Below are 19883 nucleotides of genomic sequence, written 5' to 3' on the forward strand. Positions count from 1 at the left end.
GTTTCACCCCATTGTGCAGACGGCGCTGGATGAAGCGATTGCTAAGCAGACAAAACCGACTCTGGATTTTATTCCGTCTGCCGTTCTCCAGGACAGCACGTTCCTCAACAATCTGCAAGCAACTGTGAACAACTGGATCAAGTCTATCCAGGCCATTACGAAGATGACGAGGGACCCCACCACGGGAACAGCGGCGCAGGAGATCAACTTCTGGCTGTCTATGGAGTCTGCACTTGAGGGGATCGAGAACCAGCTCAGGAGCGAGGGAGTCATGCTTACCCTCGAGATTCTGAAGCACGCGAAGCGTTTCCAGGCCACCGTCAGTTTCACCGCGGATACTGGCCTGAAGGAGGCGATGGAGAAGGTCCAAAAATACAATCAGCTTATGCGCGACTTCCCCTTGGACGAACTACTCTCGGCCACTGCTCTGGTCAAGATCAAGGACTCGATCGGGCAAATTTTTGCTCATCTAAACAAGAAGTTGAGGATATGTCCCTACCCCATCCGCCGCGCTCTTCCCTTGGTAGAAACCATCTCTGGCGACCTGGATGAGGTGTTGCACCGTCTCCTGCCGGGCAAGGAGCTGGTCAAACTCGATTTCCAGGATTTCAGCCGGGTTATGCGGCAGGCCGACGACATCTTTAGGATCTGGGACGAGAACATCAAGGAGTTTACCAACGTTGCGCGTGAAGTCACTCGGCGCCGTAACGAGAGGTTCATTCCCATTAAAATCGTCCCTCGGCACGCCGAGCTCCAGGCGCGGTTGAAGTACGTCAGCAAATTCCGCGACAACCATGAGCAGCTGCAGCGGACCATCGTCAATGTTCTCGGCCCCAAGGCGACCGTGGATGGTATTTCGGAAGGGTCCGGCGCTAATGGTACTGCTGTCGTCGAGGAGATCGGCGATGTTGACGCCGTGGAGGAGGTGAGGCAAGCCTGGGAGGGTTTGAAAGATGTCGACCTCCTTGATGTTACGCCCGAAGGCACACGGGAATGGGCTCGTGCCGAGAACATTTACAACGAGCGGACGTCTCGCGTAGAGAACTCTATCATTGCGCGTCTTCGCGACCGGCTCGCGACGGCAAAGAACGCCAACGAAATGTTCCGCGTCTTCTCCAAATTCAATGCGCTTTTTGTGCGCCCCAAGATTCGTGGCGCTATTGCCGAGTATCAGACACAGCTTATTGACAACGTCAAGCAAGCCATCACCGCGCTCCACGAACGGTTCAAGCAGCAGTATGGCCATTCTGAAGCCCACGCCATGGCTCAGCTGCACGATCTCCCCCCGGTTTCTGGTGCCATTATCTGGGCCCGCCAGATTGAGCGGCAGCTCGATGGGTACATGAAGAAGGTCGAAGATGTACTGGGCGCTGAATGGACCCTTCATGCTGAAGGGCAAAGGCTGCAGAGCGAGAGCGACTTGTTCCGCAAGAAGCTCGACACACGCCCCATCTTCGAGGCGTGGCTTCACGACGTGCAGAGGAAACAAATTTCCATTTCTGGTCTCCTGTTCAACATTACTCGGATCCGCGCGGCCGGAAACGTGCTAGAGCTCGCCGTCAACTTCGACGCTCAGGTGATTGCGCTGTTCAAGGAGACCCGGAATTTAGTGTGGCTCAACTTCCCCGTTCCGCACTCGGTCAACAACGTGGCAAAGGAGGCCAAGCGTGTGTACCCGTACGCCGTCAGCCTGATGGAGAGCGTCAGGACATTTGCGCAGACCAACCGGCAAATCGCCGACATGTCCGAGGTTGCAGTGCTTCTCAGTGGTCACCGTGATGAAGTCTACACCCTGATCGCCAAGGGTATCCCCTTGAAGTGGGAGTCATTTGTGAATACGTACGAGGTACATTTCAAGAACTACGCGCCAAACGTCGGCCTCGACAGCTTCAAAGGCGGGGAAAGCAGACATGTCATGTTCATTCGCGAATTTGGCGCCGCTGTGTCCCTGCTGCAATCCAAGACTATCACTTTATCCAATATCCACGCCACGGTGCAAAAGGCACTGACCGAGCTTGAGAAATGCCCGTACGAGGTGTCCGCCTTCGAATCTCGCCTAGAAACTATCCAAACTGCCGTTGATCAACTGAACTTGGAGCAATATGTCAACCTCGGCCACTGGGTAGGACGCATGAACCGGCAGATCAAGACCATTTTGCTTGCTCGCCTGCAGCATTCTATTCAGGCTTGGATCGAAGCGTTCGAGGATGAGTACCTCGAAAGGTCGAGCGATCGCAGGAGGGCGCTCGAGCCTCTTGACGGCGCCAAAACGGATGTGCCCGTGATCAAGAGGCTGGTGCACGAAATCACCATGCGGAACCAAGTCATCTATCTCGACCCGCCCCTTGAGTTCGCCAGAGCTAGTTGGTTCTCCCAACTTCAGGAGTGGATTGGAGTGGTTTGCAACCTAAAGAAAATCAAGGCCACGCGATATCAGATGTCCATCAGCACTACCGTGTATGATGAGCCGCGCTTCAACGACCTGCCGAGCGAATGCACCCAGGCCCTCCTCAGGGTTCAGACATCAGTCGAAAAGAAGGTCAGCGAAATCGGCGGATATGTGGACAAGTGGCTCCAGTTTCAGTCGCTGTGGGACTTGCAATCAGAGCATGTTTACGATGTCCTCGGCGATCAGTTGTCCAGGTGGCTCCAGCTCCTCCAGGAACTTCGGAAGACCCGTCAAACCTTCGACACCACCGAAGTCAGCCGCTCGTTCGGCCACATCACCATCGACTATGACCAGGTTCAGACCAAGGTCAACGCCAAGTATGATCAGTGGCAGCATGACATCCTCATCAAGTTTGCCGGCCGTCTTGGCACGCGCATGAGGGAAGTTCATGCCGAGATTGAGAAGGCCCGTAAGGACATTGAAGGCCAGGCGATCGAAGCCAACTCAACCGCACAGGCCGTGCAGTTCATCACCACTGTCCAGACTTGCAAGCGCCAGGTGAAACTTTGGGCACCGGAGGTTGAGACATTCAGGCAGGGAGAATCTACCCTTGTCAGGCAGCGGTACCAGTTCCAAAACGACTGGCTTCATGTTGAACAGGTTGACGGCGCGTGGGATGCTCTTAACGAAGCCCTCGGCCGCAAGGCCAAGATCGTCCAGGACCAGACGGACGCACTCCGTGCTAAGATCATCGCCGAGGACAAGGTCATTCTTGATAAAATTCACGAGATTGCCCTGCTTTGGAACGAAGAGAAGCCCGTCTCGGGTACCATTGCCCCCGATGTCGCCTCTGCCACTCTCAGCGATTTTGAGACCAAGATCACCAAGCTTCAAGAGGAATCAGCTATGGTTGCGAAGGCCAAGGAAGCCCTCGATTTGCAGGCTACCCCTGAATCCTCTCTCGGCGTCATTCTGGAAGAGGTCCAAGACTTCAAGTCCGTGTGGGCCTCGCTCTCGACGATCTGGAATAACCTCAACGAGCTCCGCGAGATTCTTTGGAATAGCGTCCAACCCAGGAAGATAAGATCGTCTATTGACAGTCTCATCAAAATGACCAAGGAAATGCCGAGCCGAATGCGCCAATATGCTGCCTTTGAGCATGTCCAGAACGTTTTGCGGCAGTTCATGAAGGTCAACCCCATGCTCACTGAGCTCAAATCAGAAGCTGTCCGCGACCGCCACTGGACCAAGATCTACAAGCAGATCAAGCCTGGGAAGCGCTACTCGCCCGTCTCCATGACCCTCGGAGATGTCTGGGATCTCAACCTGGTCGCCACTGAGGTCATCGTCAAGGACATTATCATCCAGGCCCAGGGCGAGATGGCACTGGAGGAGTTCCTGAAGCAGGTGCGCGAGACATGGACTGGTTATGGTTTGGAGCTGGTCAACTACCAGAACAAGTGCCGTCTCATACGCGGCTGGGACGACCTCTTTGCCAAGTGCAGTGAGAACCTCAACTCGCTGCAGGCCATGAAACACTCACCTTACTACAAGGAGTTTGAGGAAGAGGCGTCCGGCTGGGAGGACAAGCTTAACCGCGTTCATGTCCTCTTCGACGTGTGGATTGACGTCCAACGCCAATGGGTGTACCTTGAGGGTGTATTCACGGGCAATGCCGACATCAAGCATCTGCTCCCCATTGAGTCATCGCGTTTCCAAAACATCAACAGCGAGTTCTCGGCCGTGATGAAGAAGGTCTACAAGCAGCCCAATGTTCTGGACGTCCTAAATATCCCCAACGTGCAAAAGTCACTCGAGCGCCTGGCTGAGCTGCTCAACAAAATCCAGAAGGCGCTCGGCGAGTACCTTGAAAAAGAACGCGTGTCGTTCCCACGCTTCTACTTTGTTGGTGACGAGGATCTACTCGAGATGATCGGCAATAGCAACGATACCATGCGCATTGCCAAGCACTTCAAGAAGATGTTTGCTGGTCTCACCGGCCTGGTGATGGACGAGGAGGCGGTTATCACTGGGTTTACTTCCAAAGAGGGCGAGGTCGTCCGACTCAAGAAGGAGATTAACTTGGTCAAGACGCCCAGGATCAACGACTGGCTGGCTTTGCTGGAGAATGGCATGAAGGCGACGCTCGCTGAGCTTCTTGCCGAGGCAATTGAGGAGTTTCACCCCATCTTTGCAAGCGAGGCGATTGATCGCGCCGCCCTCAACAAGTTCATGGAGACCTATCCCAGCCAAATCGTTGTGCTGGCTACCCAAGCTGTCTGGACCACCTCGGTGGAACAAGCATTGGCCGACGGAGGCGCAACCCTGCAAGCACTATTCGATCGCGAGGTGCAGGTCCTCCGCATGCTGGCGGACACAGTTCTTGGGGACCTTGATGTGTTGATGCGGAAAACATGCGAGCAGCTCATTACCGAGTGCGTGCACCAGCGGGACGTCATCGAGAAGCTCATCAAGGTCAATGCCAGCTCCAATACGCACTATCTTTGGCTGCTCCAGATGCGCTACGTCTATGCCCCGGAGGGCGACTTCTCGCGGCGCTTGCACATCAAGATGGCCAATGCTAAGCTCGCCTACGGCTTCGAGTACCTGGGCGTGCCCGACAGGCTGGTCCGGACCCCCCTCACAGACCGCTGCTTCCTCACCCTCACCCAGGCCCTCTGCCAACGTCTCGGTGGTTCTCCATATGGCCCGGCAGGTACCGGTAAAACGGAATCAGTCAAGGCCCTTGGTGTGCAGCTCGGTCGCTTCACCCTTGTCTTCTGCTGCGACGACACGTTCGATTTCCAGGCTATGGGTCGCATCTTCCTCGGTATCTGCCAAGTGGGTGCCTGGGGTTGCTTCGATGAGTTCAACCGTCTTGAGGAGAGGATCTTGTCCGCTGTCTCTCAGCAAATTCAGAACATTCAGCTTGGGCTGAAGCAGGGGGCCGAGGATGAGAAGGCACAAATCGAGCTCGTTGGCCGCCAGCTACGCGTCAACGCCAACACGGGCATCTTCATCACCATGAACCCCGGCTATGCCGGCCGTTCTAACCTCCCCGATAACTTGAAGAAGTTGTTCCGCAGCGTCGCCATGTCCAAGCCTGACAAGGAGCTCATTGCTGAGGTCATGCTCTACTCGCAGGGCTTTAACCAAGCCAAGCAGCTGTCCAAGCACACGGTGCCTTTCTTCGACCAGTGCGCCGCCAAGCTATCGAAGCAAGCGCATTACGACTTTGGCCTGCGTGCACTCAAGAGTGTACTGGTCAGCTCCGGTGGCCTGAAACGTGCCCGTCTGACCGAAACTGACGGATCCCTGGGGGCTGAGGAGGTGGTGGAGCCCGAGATCATTGTTCAGAGTATTCGCGAGACCATCGCGCCCAAGCTGATCAAGTCCGATGTCGAAGTCATGTCGGGCATTGAGGGGGTCTGCTTCCCCGGCGTCAAGTATGTACCGGCCAATCTGGTGAAGCTGGAGGACGCAATCCGCCGCCTGGCGGCTGAGAGACATTTAGTTGTCAACGAGCTCTGGATGACCAAGGTCCTCCAGCTGTACCAGATCCAGAAGATCCACCATGGTGTCATGATGGTGGGCAACTCTGGGTCCGGCAAATCTGCGGCATGGAGGCTGCTTCTGGATGCCTTGCAGCAGGTCGAGAATGTCGAGGGCGTGTCGCATGTCATTGACAGCAAGGTCATGTCCAAGGAAGCGCTCTACGGAAACCTAGACTCGACGACGAGAGAGTGGACCGACGGTCTATTCACCAGCATCCTCCGCAAGATCGTCGACAACCTCCGTGGCGAGGACACCAAGCGCCACTGGATTGTCTTTGACGGCGATGTTGACCCCGAGTGGGTCGAAAACTTGAACAGTGTGCTCGACGACAACAAGCTGCTGACTCTGCCCAACGGCGAGCGTCTGAACCTCCCGGCGAACGTCCGCATCATGTTCGAGGTGGAGAATCTTAAATACGCCACCCTAGCCACCGTCAGTCGCTGCGGTATGGTCTGGTTTAGCGAGGACACCGTCACTCCCGACATGATGGTTACCAACTACATCGAGACCCTGCGTTCCGTTGCGTTCGAGGATCTTGACGAGGATGCTGTTGCCACGGGCCAGAGCTCGGCCAAGGCGCTGGAGATCCAAGGCCAGGCGGCCGATTTGTTCCATGCGTACCTCACAACAGACAACTTCATCCTCTTGGCCTTGCAGCAAGCCGAGGCATTCAACCACATCATGGAGTTCACGTCGGCTCGTGTCCTCGGTACTCTCTTCTCGCTCCTAAACAAATCGGTTCGCAATATCATCGAGTACAATTCGCAGCACTCTGACTTCCCGCTTGACCCTGAGCAGATCGAGGGGTACATCGCAAAGAAGCTGCTCCTTGCAATGGTTTGGGCGTTGACCGGCGACTGTCCCCTTACGGATCGCAAGTTGTTCGGTGATAAGGTCGCTGGCCTCGCCAACTTCGGCTCACCGCCGTTGGACGGCACAAGCTCCCTCATCGACTTCGATGTCTCCCTACCAGGCGGGGAATGGTCGCCTTGGCAAAGCCAGGTGCCGACTATTGAGGTGAATACCCACTCGGTTACGCAGACTGATGTGGTTATCCCGACCCTAGACACGGTCCGCCACGAGGATGTTCTCTACTCTTGGCTCGCCGAGCACAAGCCGCTTCTTCTGTGCGGTCCTCCTGGTTCCGGTAAAACTATGACGCTGTTCAGCGCCCTTCGGAAGTTGCCCAACATGGAGGTGGTTGGCCTCAACTTTTCCAGCGCCACTACTCCCGACCTTCTCATCAAGACGTTTGAGCAGTACTGCGAGTACAAGAAGACGCTGAACGGAGTCATGCTTTCGCCCACACAAATCGGCCGTTGGCTGGTCATCTTTTGCGACGAAATTAACTTACCCGCCCCCGACAAATACGGCACGCAACGTGCCATCTCCTTCCTCCGCCAACTGGTCGAGCACAACGGCTTCTGGCGGACATCGGACAAGTCTTGGGTTACCCTTGACAGGATCCAGTTCGTCGGCGCCTGCAACCCGCCCACCGACGCCGGCCGTACGCCCATGGGCGCGCGTTTCCTCCGCCATGCACCGCTGGTTATGGTCGACTACCCCGGTGAGCAGTCACTCATGCAAATCTACGGCACCTTCAACTCGGCCGTGCTCAAGATTATCCCCTCGCTCCGCGGTTATGCCGAGCCCCTCACCCAGTCCATGGTCCGCCTCTACCTCGAGTCGCAGCAGCGCTTCACGCCAAAGATCCAACCACACTACGTCTACAGTCCTCGTGAGCTTACCCGCTGGGTGCGCGGTGTGTACGAGGCCATCAAGCCCCTTGAGGCGCTCTCTGTGGAAGGGCTCATCCGCATCTGGGCGCACGAGGCGCTCCGTCTCTTCCAAGACCGTCTCGTGGCAGAGGAGGAACGCAAGTGGACCGACGAGGCTGTTCACCGCATCGCAATGGAGCACTTCCCAAATATCGACGAGCAGAAAGCGCTCGGGGGCCCGATCCTGTTCTCGAACTGGCTGTCGAAGCATTACATGCCCGTCGATCGCGAGCAGCTGCGCGACTTTGTCAAGGCACGTCTCAGGACCTTTTGCGAGGAGGAGGTCGATGTGCCGCTGATCTTGTTCAACGACGTGTTGGAACATGTGCTGCGTATTGATCGTGTCTTCAGACAACCTCAGGGTCATTTGATTCTGATTGGCGTCAGCGGCAGTGGCAAAACTACGCTCTCGCGTTTTGTCGCCTGGATGAATGGTCTCAAGGTGTTCCAGATCAAGGTTCACGGCAAGTACTCGGCTGAGGACTTCGATGAGGATCTGAGGGAGGTCCTTCGCCGCTGTGGCTGCAAGGGCGAGAAGATGTGTTTCATCATGGACGAGTCGAACGTTCTAGACTCCGGGTTCTTGGAGCGCATGAACACACTGCTAGCCAACGCCGAAGTGCCCGGTCTGTTCGAGGGCGACGACCTCGCGGCGCTCATGACTGCCTGCAAGGAAGGGGCCCAGCGGCAGGGCTTGCTGCTGGACTCCCAAGAGGAGTTGTATAAGTGGTTCACGGGGCAGATTGTCAAGAACCTGCACGTAGTATTCACGATGAACCCGCCCGAGGACGGCTTGTCATCCAAAGCAGCCACATCGCCTGCGCTGTTCAACCGTTGCGTTCTTAACTGGTTCGGCGACTGGTCCGATCAGGCGCTGTTCCAAGTCGGACACGAGCTTACGCACTCTGTCGATCTGGACAGGGCGAATTGGGGCGCCCCGGATACCATACCGGTGGCGTATCGCGGCCTCAACCTGCCGCCCTCGCACAGGGAGGCGGTCATCAACTCGATGGTCTACATTCACTACTCTCTGCACCGTTTCAACGCCAAGCTCCTCAAGCAGCAGGGCAAGGTCACCTTCCTCACCCCGCGGCACTTCCTCGACTTTGTTGCTCAGTACGTCAAGCTGTACAACGAGAAACGGGAGGATCTCGAGGAACAGCAACGCCATCTCAACGTTGGTCTCGAGAAGCTCCGCGACACGGTCGACAAGGTCCGCGATCTCCGCGTCAGCCTCGCCGAGAAGAAGGCACAGCTCGAGCAGAAGGATGCCGAGGCCAACGAGAAGCTGCAGCGCATGGTTGCCGATCAGCGCGAGGCCGAACAGCGGAAAAACACGTCGCTTGAAATCCAAGTTGCGCTAGAGAAACAGGAGGCCGAGGTTGCGTCCCGCAAGAAGATCGTGCTGCAGGATCTGGCGCGCGCCGAGCCCGCTGTCGAAGAAGCCAAGGCGTCCGTCAGCAACATCAAGCGCCAACATCTCACAGAAGTGCGGTCCATGAGCTCACCTCCGCAGGGTGTCCGCCTTGCGCTTGACTCGGTCTGTACGCTCATCGGCCACAAGGCCAACGACTGGAAGCAGATCCAGGCCGTTATCCGCCGCGATGATTTCATCGCCAGCATCGTCAACTTTAACAACGAAGAGCAGATGACCAAGGCGCTGCGGCTCAAGATGCGCAACGAATTTCTTTCGAACCCGGAGTTCACCTTCGAGAGGGTCAACCGTGCCAGCAGGGCGTGCGGTCCGCTCGTGCAGTGGGTCGAGGCGCAGGTCAGTTATGCTGAGATCCTGGACCGCGTCGGGCCCTTGAGGGAGGAGGTGGGCTTGCTCGAGGAGCAAGCCCTGCAGACCAAGGCGGAGGCCAAGGCCGTCGAGCAGACGATCGAGAACCTGGAATCCAGCATCGCCACGTACAAGACCGAGTACGCGTCGCTTATCAGCGAGACGCAGGCGATCAAGTCGGAAATGTCGCGCGTCCAGTTCAAGGTTGACCGCAGCGTCAAACTGCTAGATAGCTTATCGTCGGAGAGGACACGCTGGGAGGAGGGCAGCAAGTCGTTTGAGACGCAGATCAGCACCCTGGTGGGCGATGTGCTGGTTGCCGCGGCGTTCCTCGCATACAGCGGTCTATATGACCAGACGTTCAGGAAGTCGATGGTGGAGGACTGGCTCCATCAGTTGCATCTCTCGGGTATCCAGTTCAAACAGCACAACCCAATGACTGAGTACCTCTCCACCGCCGATGAGAGGCTCGGCTGGCAAGAGAACACATTGCCGGTTGATGACCTCTGCACCGAGAACGCCATCGTCCTCAAGCGCTTCAACCGGTACCCGCTCATCATCGACCCGTCAGGGCGCGTCACCGAGTTCCTGCAGAAAGAATGCAAGGATCGCCGGCTTACCGTCACGAGCTTCCTTGACGACTCGTTCACCAAGCAGCTCGAGAGTTCACTCCGCTTCGGCAACCCCATTCTTATCCAAGATGCGGAGCACCTCGACCCTGTGCTCAACCACGTGCTCAACAAGGAGTACCAAAAGACAGGCGGTCGTGTCCTCATCCAGCTCGGCAAGCAGCAGATCGACTTCTCGCCAAGCTTCAAGATCTATCTGTCCACGCGCGATCCCTCGGCTACCTTTGCTCCCGATATCTGCAGTCGTACGACCTTTGTCAACTTCACCGTCACGCAAAGCAGCTTGCAGACGCAATCCCTGGCCGAGGTTCTCAAGTCGGAGCGTCCGGACGTGGACGAGCGGCGCTCAAACCTTATCAAGCTGCAGGGTGAGTTCAAGGTGCACTTGCGACAGCTCGAGAAGCGCCTCCTCCAGGCGCTCAACGAGTCGCGTGGCAACATTCTCGACGACGACAACGTCATCGAGACGCTGGAGACGCTCAAGACGGAGGCGGCCGAGATCTCCGTCAAGATGAGCAACACCGAGGGTGTTATGGCCGAGGTTGAGGAGATCACGCTGCAGTACAATGTCATTGCCCGGTCGTGCAGTGCTGTGTTTGCCGTGCTCGAGCAGCTGCACTACCTCAACCACTTCTATCAGTTCTCGCTGCAGTACTTCCTCGATATCTTCCATTCGGTCCTTCACGGCAACCCGCACCTGGCCGGCGAGCTAAACCACACCGTGCGTCGCGACATTATCGTCAAGGACCTGTTCGTGAGCGCGTTTAAGCGTACGGCATTGGGTCTGCTACAGAAGGACCGCGTCACTCTGGCGATGCTGCTTGCTCAGGCGTCGCCGTATAAAATGGACAAGGGCCTGCTGGATGTGATACTGGACGAGCGGGTTGAGGGCAAGGATGTATCGTCTGACGTCGAAGCTAAGGAGGATGTATTCCTACGTGCCAAACGGATCGCGCCGCTCAAGGAGAAGCTCGATGGTGTTGCGGACGCCGACTGGGACAAGTTCTTCAGCGAAGAGCTCGCCGAGAACTTCGTGCCCAAGATCTGGGACGACAGCACCGAGCCTGCGGACCAAGCGCTCATGTCGCTCTTGCTTGTCAAGCTCTTCCGCCTCGACCGCTTCGTCCCGGCAGCCGAGCGCTTCGTCACGCTGGTTTTTGGCTCTGACCTCTTTGACGTGGTCGAGGACCTCAAGCTGACGGTCGACCAAGTCTCGGCCACGCGGCCGGTCTCGCTGGTCTCCAGCCCTGGTTTCGACGCCTCGTACAAGGTCGACTCGCTCGTGGAGCGCATGCGCGTGCGCTGCACTAACATCGCCATGGGCTCCAACGAAGGGCTCGCCAGCGCGGACAAGGCCATCGCCAATGCGGCGCAGACGGGATCGTGGGTGCTTATCAAGAACGTCCACCTCGCGCCGACGTGGCTGCAGAGCCTGGAGAAACGCATGGAGTCGCTGAACCCCAACAAGGACTTCCGGCTGTTCCTGTCGATGGAGTCATCACCCAAAATCCCCGTCAACCTGCTCCGGGCCAGCCGTGTGCTCATGTACGAGCAGCCTGCGGGTGTGCGCGCCAACATGAAGGACTCCATGTCGTCGCTGTCGACGAGGTCGGTCAAGAGCCCTGTGGAGAGGACGAGGTTGTATTTGTTGCTCTCGTTTTTGCATGCTGTTGTGCAGGAGAGACTGCGGTACGCGCCGAACTTGGGGTGGAAGGGGTTCTGGGAGTTCAATGATGCTGATGTGAGTTCTTCTATTTGCTTATTCTACTCCTGTGGTATGATATCAACAGCGGCTAACCCGACAACTAGTACGAATGCTCCGCCTTTGTCATCGACACGTGGGTCGACGCCACAGCCCAAAACCGCACCAACATCGCGCCCGCCAACATCCCCTGGGAGATGATCCGCTACCTGGTGACGGAGACGTACGGCGGCAAGATCGACGACGAGGCCGACTTTGGGGCGCTCCGCGAGCTGGTGCACACCTTCCTCACGCCGGCCGCGTTCGAGATCGGCCACAAGCTTGTCACGGCGGCGGCCGAGAATAATAATGTCGCTGCCGGCGCCGACTCGGTCGAGCTGGTCGTGCCCGCCGGCACGTCGCTGCAGGAGTTTATGGGCTGGATCCAGAAACTGCCCGAGCGCGAACCGCCTACCTATCTGGGCCTGCCAGCGAACGCCGAGAAGTTGCTGCTGGTCGGGCTGGGCCGGAGCTTGATTGGGAATCTGAAGAAGGTGACGGATTTGTTGGATGAGGGGGAGGCGTTGGTGACGGAGGCGGCGGCTTGAGGGTTTGAGGGGCGAGGGTGGTAGTGTGTTCGGGATGTGTGGGCGGGTGTGTGTGTACTGGGATATGTTTATATTGTCGGAGTGGGGGGATTAGCTATTCGAGTTTTATGTTTTATCTTTTGCTGTTGTTTTACAGGTTAGAGGAGCAAAGGAGAATTCTCTTTTTTATTTCGTCTGGTGGGGAGATACCCTCTCTGCCTTCGGGTTGTTGTTTTACTTGTTGCGTCCTTGTATGGGTAAAATGACAGCAACATTGCTGTGTGTGGCAAACACATCCGTCATGGCGGATGCGTGCCTGTTGCGTACCATTTTGTTTGTTTTTGGGCGAGCTGGAAATGAGAAAGTGAATAGTAAAATAGAAATGGCTATATCAGTTGTCTTACTATACGCGCGGCTTCCTATTCATATATTCTAGTAGATCCAACTGTTCTCCTTTCTTGCGACCGCTTTCTAGCTCTTCAAAATTAAGAGTGATGTGCAACCCACGCGCCAGGACGGACGGCGTTTACCACACATAGCTGCTGATGTGGAGCCAGACCTCCCTACCTCTCCATTTCAGAGCCGTCTGGACACACCCATTGAACACTCTAGGCCTAGAAGATTGGATTGAGTCCCCGCCGGATCAGGATATCAGGGCCTGCTTTCGCCCTTGGCCTCCGGTGCGCCCAGCGGCTACAGCTATGCTTGGAAAGGTGATGGTTCACTCAGGGAATTACTAATTTGCTAGTTACTCGTTTGTTATTGTATCTATTTATTGTATTGGTTTAGCTAGCTGGCACCCTCGCCCACTGACCACCACCCCTAGATGCGGTTTGTAACCCCTCGCCCTGCCCAACCCCCTAGCTGTGTGGTATGTAAACCCGGTGGAGGTGTATGCGGGGGAGTGGCGAGAATTGACTCCGGAGCCTTGGCATCTAACATTCACTATTTCTACTTCTCAAATCCAACACGTGTGCATGCATCCTTCTAACCTCAGATCTTACTTGACCTGATCCCCCAACGATAACTCCCTCGTTTACCACCGTCGCCATGGCATTCACAATGCACTCCCACTCGGGCCAGTTCTGCCCCGGCCACGCCGAGGACCAGCTCGAGGACATCATCCTCCACGCCATCAAGGTCGGCTACAAGACCATCGGCCTCACCGAGCACATGCCGCGCACCCATGTAACCGACCTCTATCCTGAAGAGGCATGTACATGCGCATTCTAAATTCTCAACTCACCTCAGCAACACCCCCCTCCTCCCCCTACCATCATCACATCATCACCACCCCCAACCCAACCCAAACAATCTACCTAACCCCTCCGTGCCCCTCACCAGCTCCTCCCCACCCCCGAAATCTCCCTCATGGCCCTCGCCCCGCGACACGCAGCCTACCTCGCCGAAGCGCGCCGCCTGCAAGCATATTACGCCCCACAAATCCACATCCTCATCGCCTTCGAAGGCGAATGGATCCGGCCCGCCTACGGGCCCCTCATCCGCTCCCTCGACCGCCCACCCCGGCCGTCGACTACTTCATCGGCTCGATCCACCACGTCGCGCGGCGTGCCCATCGACTATGACGACTCTACCTTATGCGAGGGCGGTGGCGGTTTGTGGTGGTGCGCGCGGGGAGGAGGGGTTATTTTGAGGTGTATTTTTGATGAGCTAGATGGAATATGGCTGAAGGGCGCTTGGAGCTCGAGGGGTGGTGGGGGCATTTTGAATCTGGTCCAGGTTTGATTGAGTCGGGTGCCGGGGAGGGAGTTGAAGGGCGGGGAGTGGCCCGGGGTGTGGGAGAGGGTGGTGCGGAATTTGGAGTTTGTGAAGGGGTATGGTGGGTGGTTGGAGTGTAATACGAGCGGGCTGCGCAAGAAGCTCCCCGAGCCGTATCCGAAGAGGGAGATTGCCGAGGAGTGGACGCGCATGGGCGGGAGGTGGACGTTTGGCGATGATAGCCATGGGATTGCGCAGGTTGGGACGAACTACTGGAAGGGGTTGGGGTATTTGGAGAGTTTGGGGGTCAGGGAACTGTGGACGTTGGAGAGGAGGCCGGTGGCGGGGGCGGATGGAGGAGTGGAACTGGTTGAGAAGGCAGTGCCGATTGAGGAGTTTCGGGCGAGTTTGAAGTTGGAATAGGGAGATACGCAGATGGGTGGAATCTCTCGCCATTTGAGCCGTGTCCCTGCGTGATGTTGAGGGTTGTTATGAGTGAGAACCACAGCTAATCTACAGGTATGTACAACGCGGGATCGAAACATAGGTAACTTCGCCTTATACACTAGGTAGACACTGAACACGAAAGGTAATGCTTCGATATCATCAAATGCCACATACCGCAACCAAGGAAACCTTTCTGTTCACTTCACTCGTCAGCGTGGCCACGACACAAATACAGAAACCGTCACCACTCTCGCAGATACCTCACGAGTTCTGGCTGTGGATCCTGCATATCAAAAACACTCCAGTCTCACCCCACAGCCGACCCAGCCAAAGTCCACACAACCAGCAGAGAATTTCCCCCTTCTCCAACCAGTTGGTTTAATGGCATCCCCCAACTCCACACACTCCCCATTCTCTCGAATAAGAGCCGCAAACTGAGTCTTGGCCTTCAACAAATCCCAACAAGGTCCGCTGGCTCAATGGCAGAGCGTCTGACTACGATTGTACGACTCACTCCTCCTCTGGGATATCGAGGGAGATCTGATCAAGTTATCAGGAGGTTCCAGGTTCGACCCCTGGGTGGATCGAAATGAATGGTTATACAACCAACCCTTCTTTTTTGGTGTTTATCTGAGCCTTCACCATTTGTTATTGGGAAGTTTGGGGGTTTGGGAGTTTCGAAAGAAAGGGATACTGCATCATTGTTTTTTAGCTGCTCTTCGCCACACACTCTTAAATAACGACCGATGTTTTTTAAATGAATACCAATAGCTTGACCAACAATCTCATATTTCCCCAAACAATAGCTGATTACTGCCGTCTTGTCAATGGCTTCGTTGATGCTCCCGGTGTAAGAGGTGGTGATACCCTAACCCTGGATCAGAGATGTGGGAGGTTTTGGTTGAGCTCATGCACGACCACCGACAACATCGCTGCGGCTCCAATCGGGCCTTGGAACAAAAACATCACACACCCAACTCCCAACTCCCGGGCCTGCCACTTTCCACACAACCCCTAAACCCGACAGCAGCTCATATGCGCACATGGCAAACCCTCTGGCCACGCCAGACCAATTATTCCAGCGCCGCTCCTACGGCTCCCTCCCAATCGAACTCCAAGACACCATCTTCTTCGCCACACAATGTCTGACCCAAGCAGCCGGCCTCCTCCTCCAGCTCCCCCAATCCGTCACCGCCCAAGCCAATGTGCTACTAGCGAGGTATTGGCTCATTGAGTCAATGATGTCCCATGAATTTAGCGTAAGCCAACCCTTCCCTCCCTCCCTTCTCTCTCCTCAACCCCCTCCAAACTACTAACCACCTGCCCCCGTTCTCGCATACAGGACACCTCCGCCGCAATCCTCTACCTCACCGCCAAGCTCTCCCCGCACCCCCGCTCCCCCCGCGACCTCTGCAACGTCTACGGCTACCTCGCCTCACGCCCGACAACCGCGCTCTTCCACCCACCGACCGCCCCGCCCCCGCCACCACACGATCCAGCCACCACACACTCACCCCACTACCGCTCCGAGAGCGCCTACCAGGCCTTCCACACGCGCCTGCTCGCGCTCGAGGCGCGCGCCCTGCACGCCCTCGCCTTCGACACCCACGTCGCCCTGCCCCACGCCCTGGCCGTCACTTACCTGCAGGCGCTCGACTTCCTAGGCCGCCGCGCCAAGGACGGGCCGGCCGGCCTGGGCCCCCGCGCCGTCGCCTACCTGAACACCGCCCTGCTGTCGCCCCAGATGCTGTACCTGACCAGCCAGCCGAACGCCCTGGCGGTCGCGGCCGTGTACAATGCGGCGCGCGATGTGGGGGCCAAGATGCCCGAGTGTGAATGGTGGGAGGTGTTTGATGTGGAGAGGGAGGAGTTGGGGTTCTTGGTGGTGGGTATGCGGAGTGTGGAGGGGTGGGGGGCGGCGATGAGGGAGGATTTGAGGGGGATGGGAGTGGAAAAGGGGATGGTTACGAGGGGGGATGTGGAGGCGGAGTTGGGGAGGAGGGGGTTGGTGGTGGGAGGGAATGGGAGTAATGGCGTGGATCCGGAGGAGGAGATGGCTAGGAGGATGGATGAGAAAATGGCTGAGATGGAGGCTGACGTCTAGAAAACACTTTGAATGGTATTTGAGGGCGATGGTAACTTGATGGGGGAACGGGGACTACTCTACAACCCGACTGACTAGCCGCGACAACTATCCGAAACGATGCTACCGCCGGCGCTACTTGCAGGTTGCGCAGCCCATGACACGACCCCGATTAACCCCGGATAACCCTCATCGCGGCCTCCAGCCCCTGGATCTCAGCGCCGAGGCGCTCCCGCTCCCGCTTGGTGGTGACATCCTCGCCGGCGATCACGTCCAGCTGGGTGTCGCTCATCTTCGAAATGAGCTCCGGGTTCAGCACCTTCAGGGGGCTGCCGACGCCGTCGAGCAGGAAGTGGTCGATGGCTTGCTGGCAGATGGCGTCGACAAACCTCTTGCGCGAGACCTTGTAATAGCTCTCCAAGATGTCGTGAACGTCCTCCTTGGTCTGATCGGCGATGCTTTTGTCCTCCACCATCTGGCCAATGGTGGAGTTGAAAATGGCGTAATCGTCCCCGCCGCGGTGATCCGAATATTCGATCAAGACCTGCGTCAACCGCTCGGCTTTCGCCTTCAGGACGTTGTCGCTGAAGTAGTGGTTGTACGTCCTCGGCCGGCCATTGACCTCGATGTCGAGGAGGAACTGGGCATGGTCCTTGGCCCGGATGTACGCGGTTTGGAGCTTCTCGAGGAGGACCAACCCCCACAACTCTTCCCGTATACGCTGGTCCCCGATCGTCTCGAGCCACACCGTCTTGATGAAGCGGTGTGCAACCACAATCACGGTCTCGACGTGGGTCATGACGATGGCTCGCCATTTGGATGTCTGCGCCCGGAATGTCAAGGACAGCAGAGCCCCGCCGAACTGCACACGATTAGCTTCATGCTCGACGGTCAAATGTGAGACAGACGTACCGTGCCCAACTCAGGCCCTCGGCTTTCCTTGTAGTACTTCTCGATCTGGCCCATGATATCCTCGGTCAGGGGCGCGGGGCAGTCCGCGTGGTCGCAAATGACCTGCTCAAGCTCGGGGGTCGAAGTGGTGGAGGTGAGAACAGCGTTTGACATTTTCTCGTACTCCAGCAAATTGTCGACGTTATCTCTGTGGTGCTGGGACTCTGCCTTGAACTCCCAGGTGTGGCCCTTCTTCCACACCAGGTCGGTGAATCCTTCGTTCAAGTCCATGATTTTCGTGGCGATCTTCAACTCGGGCTTCTCGGAGAAGATCGGATTGCCGTCATACCGACCATCGAGGGCGTCACGGACGATCCGCTCAAACCGGGCGGCAAGCTTGACCAGGCATTCGCGCTGGCTAGCCGCGCTGTCCCTCGGGGGGCCCATTGACTCAAGGCTCCTGCGGCAGTCGGCGAGCCGCTGCTCCACTTCAGCCCTCTGCTTCGGCAGCTCCCGCCTCGCGAGCTCGGTCAACAAACCCTGGAGCTCGGCTCGCAGGGCTTTCACACCAGTGCGGCCGAGCTTGGTCAGCTCAGCCCACAGCGGCTCCGCGAACTTCTCCTGCTCCTTCATCTGACACTCGGCGATGCTCAACGTGTCCTCGTCGGCGCCTCGGTTGCGGACGATGAAGTAGCCGAGCTTGAGGGATGTTGCCCTTGACAAGATGAAGAAGCGTCTGCTACCACAGCCTGCTCTGTCACCAGGTCAGCCTTGGTGAGGACGCCGACCGTCCCTCACACCCTGCGGGTCGGCCGTCTTGGGCGAACTGCAAAGTACCCCCTCGGGTGGCGCGGTTCGGAAAGGGCAGCTGAGGACGGCTTAGAACACTGCGAGGAGGGCCAGATCAGTACTTTGGCGGTGAGAGATGGTCTCAAAGGGCAACTCACATTGTACGCTCATTCTCCATGTACCTCCGCACCAATGTTCTCGACCTTGGACCTGTCCATCTCGGTGGTAACGCCTGCGACGAGTCAGTGTCTGGGTCTCCCTCGACCAGGCATTGGCACGAACCTTCATCGGTAACTTGGAACAGGCCGGGCACGTCGATCACAGTGAGGTGGGGTTTCTGTCATCTTTAGTTAGCATTTCGGTCAGACCCGCACGGCCTGCCGCCACATCTACGAACCTCGGGGCCTGAAATCTCGATCTTCAGGATGTCGTCGCTGAACATGGGCAACGAGGTGTCATCCTGGGTAGCACCAGATCGGATTCCCATCGTCTTGTTGGCCTAGAACGACAGCAGTTAGCACCTCTAGCTGGACGGCGACAAGCGGTATGGAACAAGTCATCACCCACCTTGTTAATGACATCCACAAGGGTCTTGCCATCGAAGTCGGTCAGTTCGTGATGAAAGTTCCGCAAGGCGTCCTTGCGGTCCTGGTCGGAGTCGCTGTGCGGGATGATGGAGATGACGGTGCTCGTGATGTGGCTGCAGGCGCAGGGTGATCTGCGTCGCGTATCGCGTGCAGAGGCCCTGGCCCCGCGGGAACGAGAAGCCTGTGATGCTCTCCAGCAGCGAGCTCTTGCCGGACGACTGGCTGCCGACGACGACAATCTGGCGCTGCGGTCAGTTCTACTGGGAGAGCTGTGGTTGCGCTCAGTTGCCTTACTTGCGAAGTGGGGATGTCGACGCCGATTTCGCGGAGCCTGTCTTGCTTCTCGAGGTAGATGTGGTTGCCGAGGCCGTCGATCGGCTCTGTCTTGATCTTGCTCATCTTGGCTGGAGTTTGAGTTGTTTTTGCTGGGTTTGGTTTGTGGGCACTTGAAGCTGGATGGGAAGAGAAAGTGGTTGTAAAGGTTTTCGAGAGAGGTGATGAAGAGAAGAGCGAACGGGTCTGTCGTGATTCAAGCTCGGCCATGTTGGGAAAGCCAAAGACCCCCAAAAACCCCCCAGCCGTTGGTTAACTCCGAGAGACTGGGAAGGTACATCAGTTTGTTCAAATCAACCCCCCGGATGGCGGGTTTCCACAGGTCTTCGCCATTCTCGATTCGACAGTCAACAAATCCATCCCCTGGATGATACCCAATGGGAATCAAACCGTATCTTCCCTTTCCAGCTCGATCTTCGGTGAATACTGCGTTGAATACTTCGTGACGCGGCGGCCTGCTGCAGGTAACCGTATCAGCCCTTCGACATGTGTGTCGAGCAAACGGATCCTCCTTGGCCGCACCCTCACAACTCTCCTCTGGCGACATCAACCCATTCTGATATGGAGGCCATGGACGCTCTCAAGGGTTGAACAGCCTTCATTCCATAATATCGGGCAGATTATGCTCTGAA

At 57.0% G+C, this 19883-nt stretch overlaps 3 protein-coding genes and 1 non-coding gene across 4 annotated transcripts; 3 read left to right on the plus strand and 1 right to left on the minus strand.

The window, feature by feature from the left end:
* Nucleotides 1-4960: 4960 nt before the first annotated feature.
* CHGG_03978 (dynein heavy chain) lies at nt 4961-12037 on the plus strand (the record flags this gene model as incomplete). The annotated part of the gene is made up of 1 exon (XM_001223191.1): nt 4961-12037. One exon carries the CDS (start codon nt 4961-4963, stop codon nt 12035-12037), a length of 7077 nt encoding a protein of 2358 aa, XP_001223192.1.
* A 1427-nt stretch (nt 12038-13464) lies between these two features.
* On the plus strand, nt 13465-14544 carry CHGG_03979 (uncharacterized protein; the record flags this gene model as incomplete). The annotated part of the gene is made up of 3 exons (XM_001223192.1): nt 13465-13590; nt 13747-14027; nt 14154-14544. The coding sequence occupies 3 exons, from the start codon at nt 13465-13467 to the stop codon at nt 14542-14544; spliced, it is 798 nt and encodes a 265-aa protein (XP_001223193.1).
* A 489-nt stretch (nt 14545-15033) lies between these two features.
* On the plus strand, nt 15034-15155 carry CHGG_11298. Its single transcript has one exon. It is a non-coding gene; the product is annotated as a tRNA-Arg (tRNA).
* A 1668-nt stretch (nt 15156-16823) lies between these two features.
* On the minus strand, nt 16824-19317 carry CHGG_03980 (uncharacterized protein; the record flags this gene model as incomplete). Its single annotated transcript, XM_001223193.1, has 6 exons — nt 16824-17513; nt 17564-18257; nt 18490-18668; nt 18729-18830; nt 18899-18979; nt 19213-19317. The coding sequence occupies 6 exons, from the start codon at nt 19315-19317 to the stop codon at nt 16824-16826; spliced, it is 1851 nt and encodes a 616-aa protein (XP_001223194.1).
* Between the last annotated feature and the right edge of the window lie 566 nt (nt 19318-19883).

Source organism: Chaetomium globosum, genomic scaffold (genome assembly GCF_000143365.1).
Source record: "Chaetomium globosum CBS 148.51 scaffold_4 genomic scaffold, whole genome shotgun sequence".
In the NCBI taxonomy this organism is placed as follows: Eukaryota; Fungi; Ascomycota; class Sordariomycetes; order Sordariales; family Chaetomiaceae; genus Chaetomium; species Chaetomium globosum.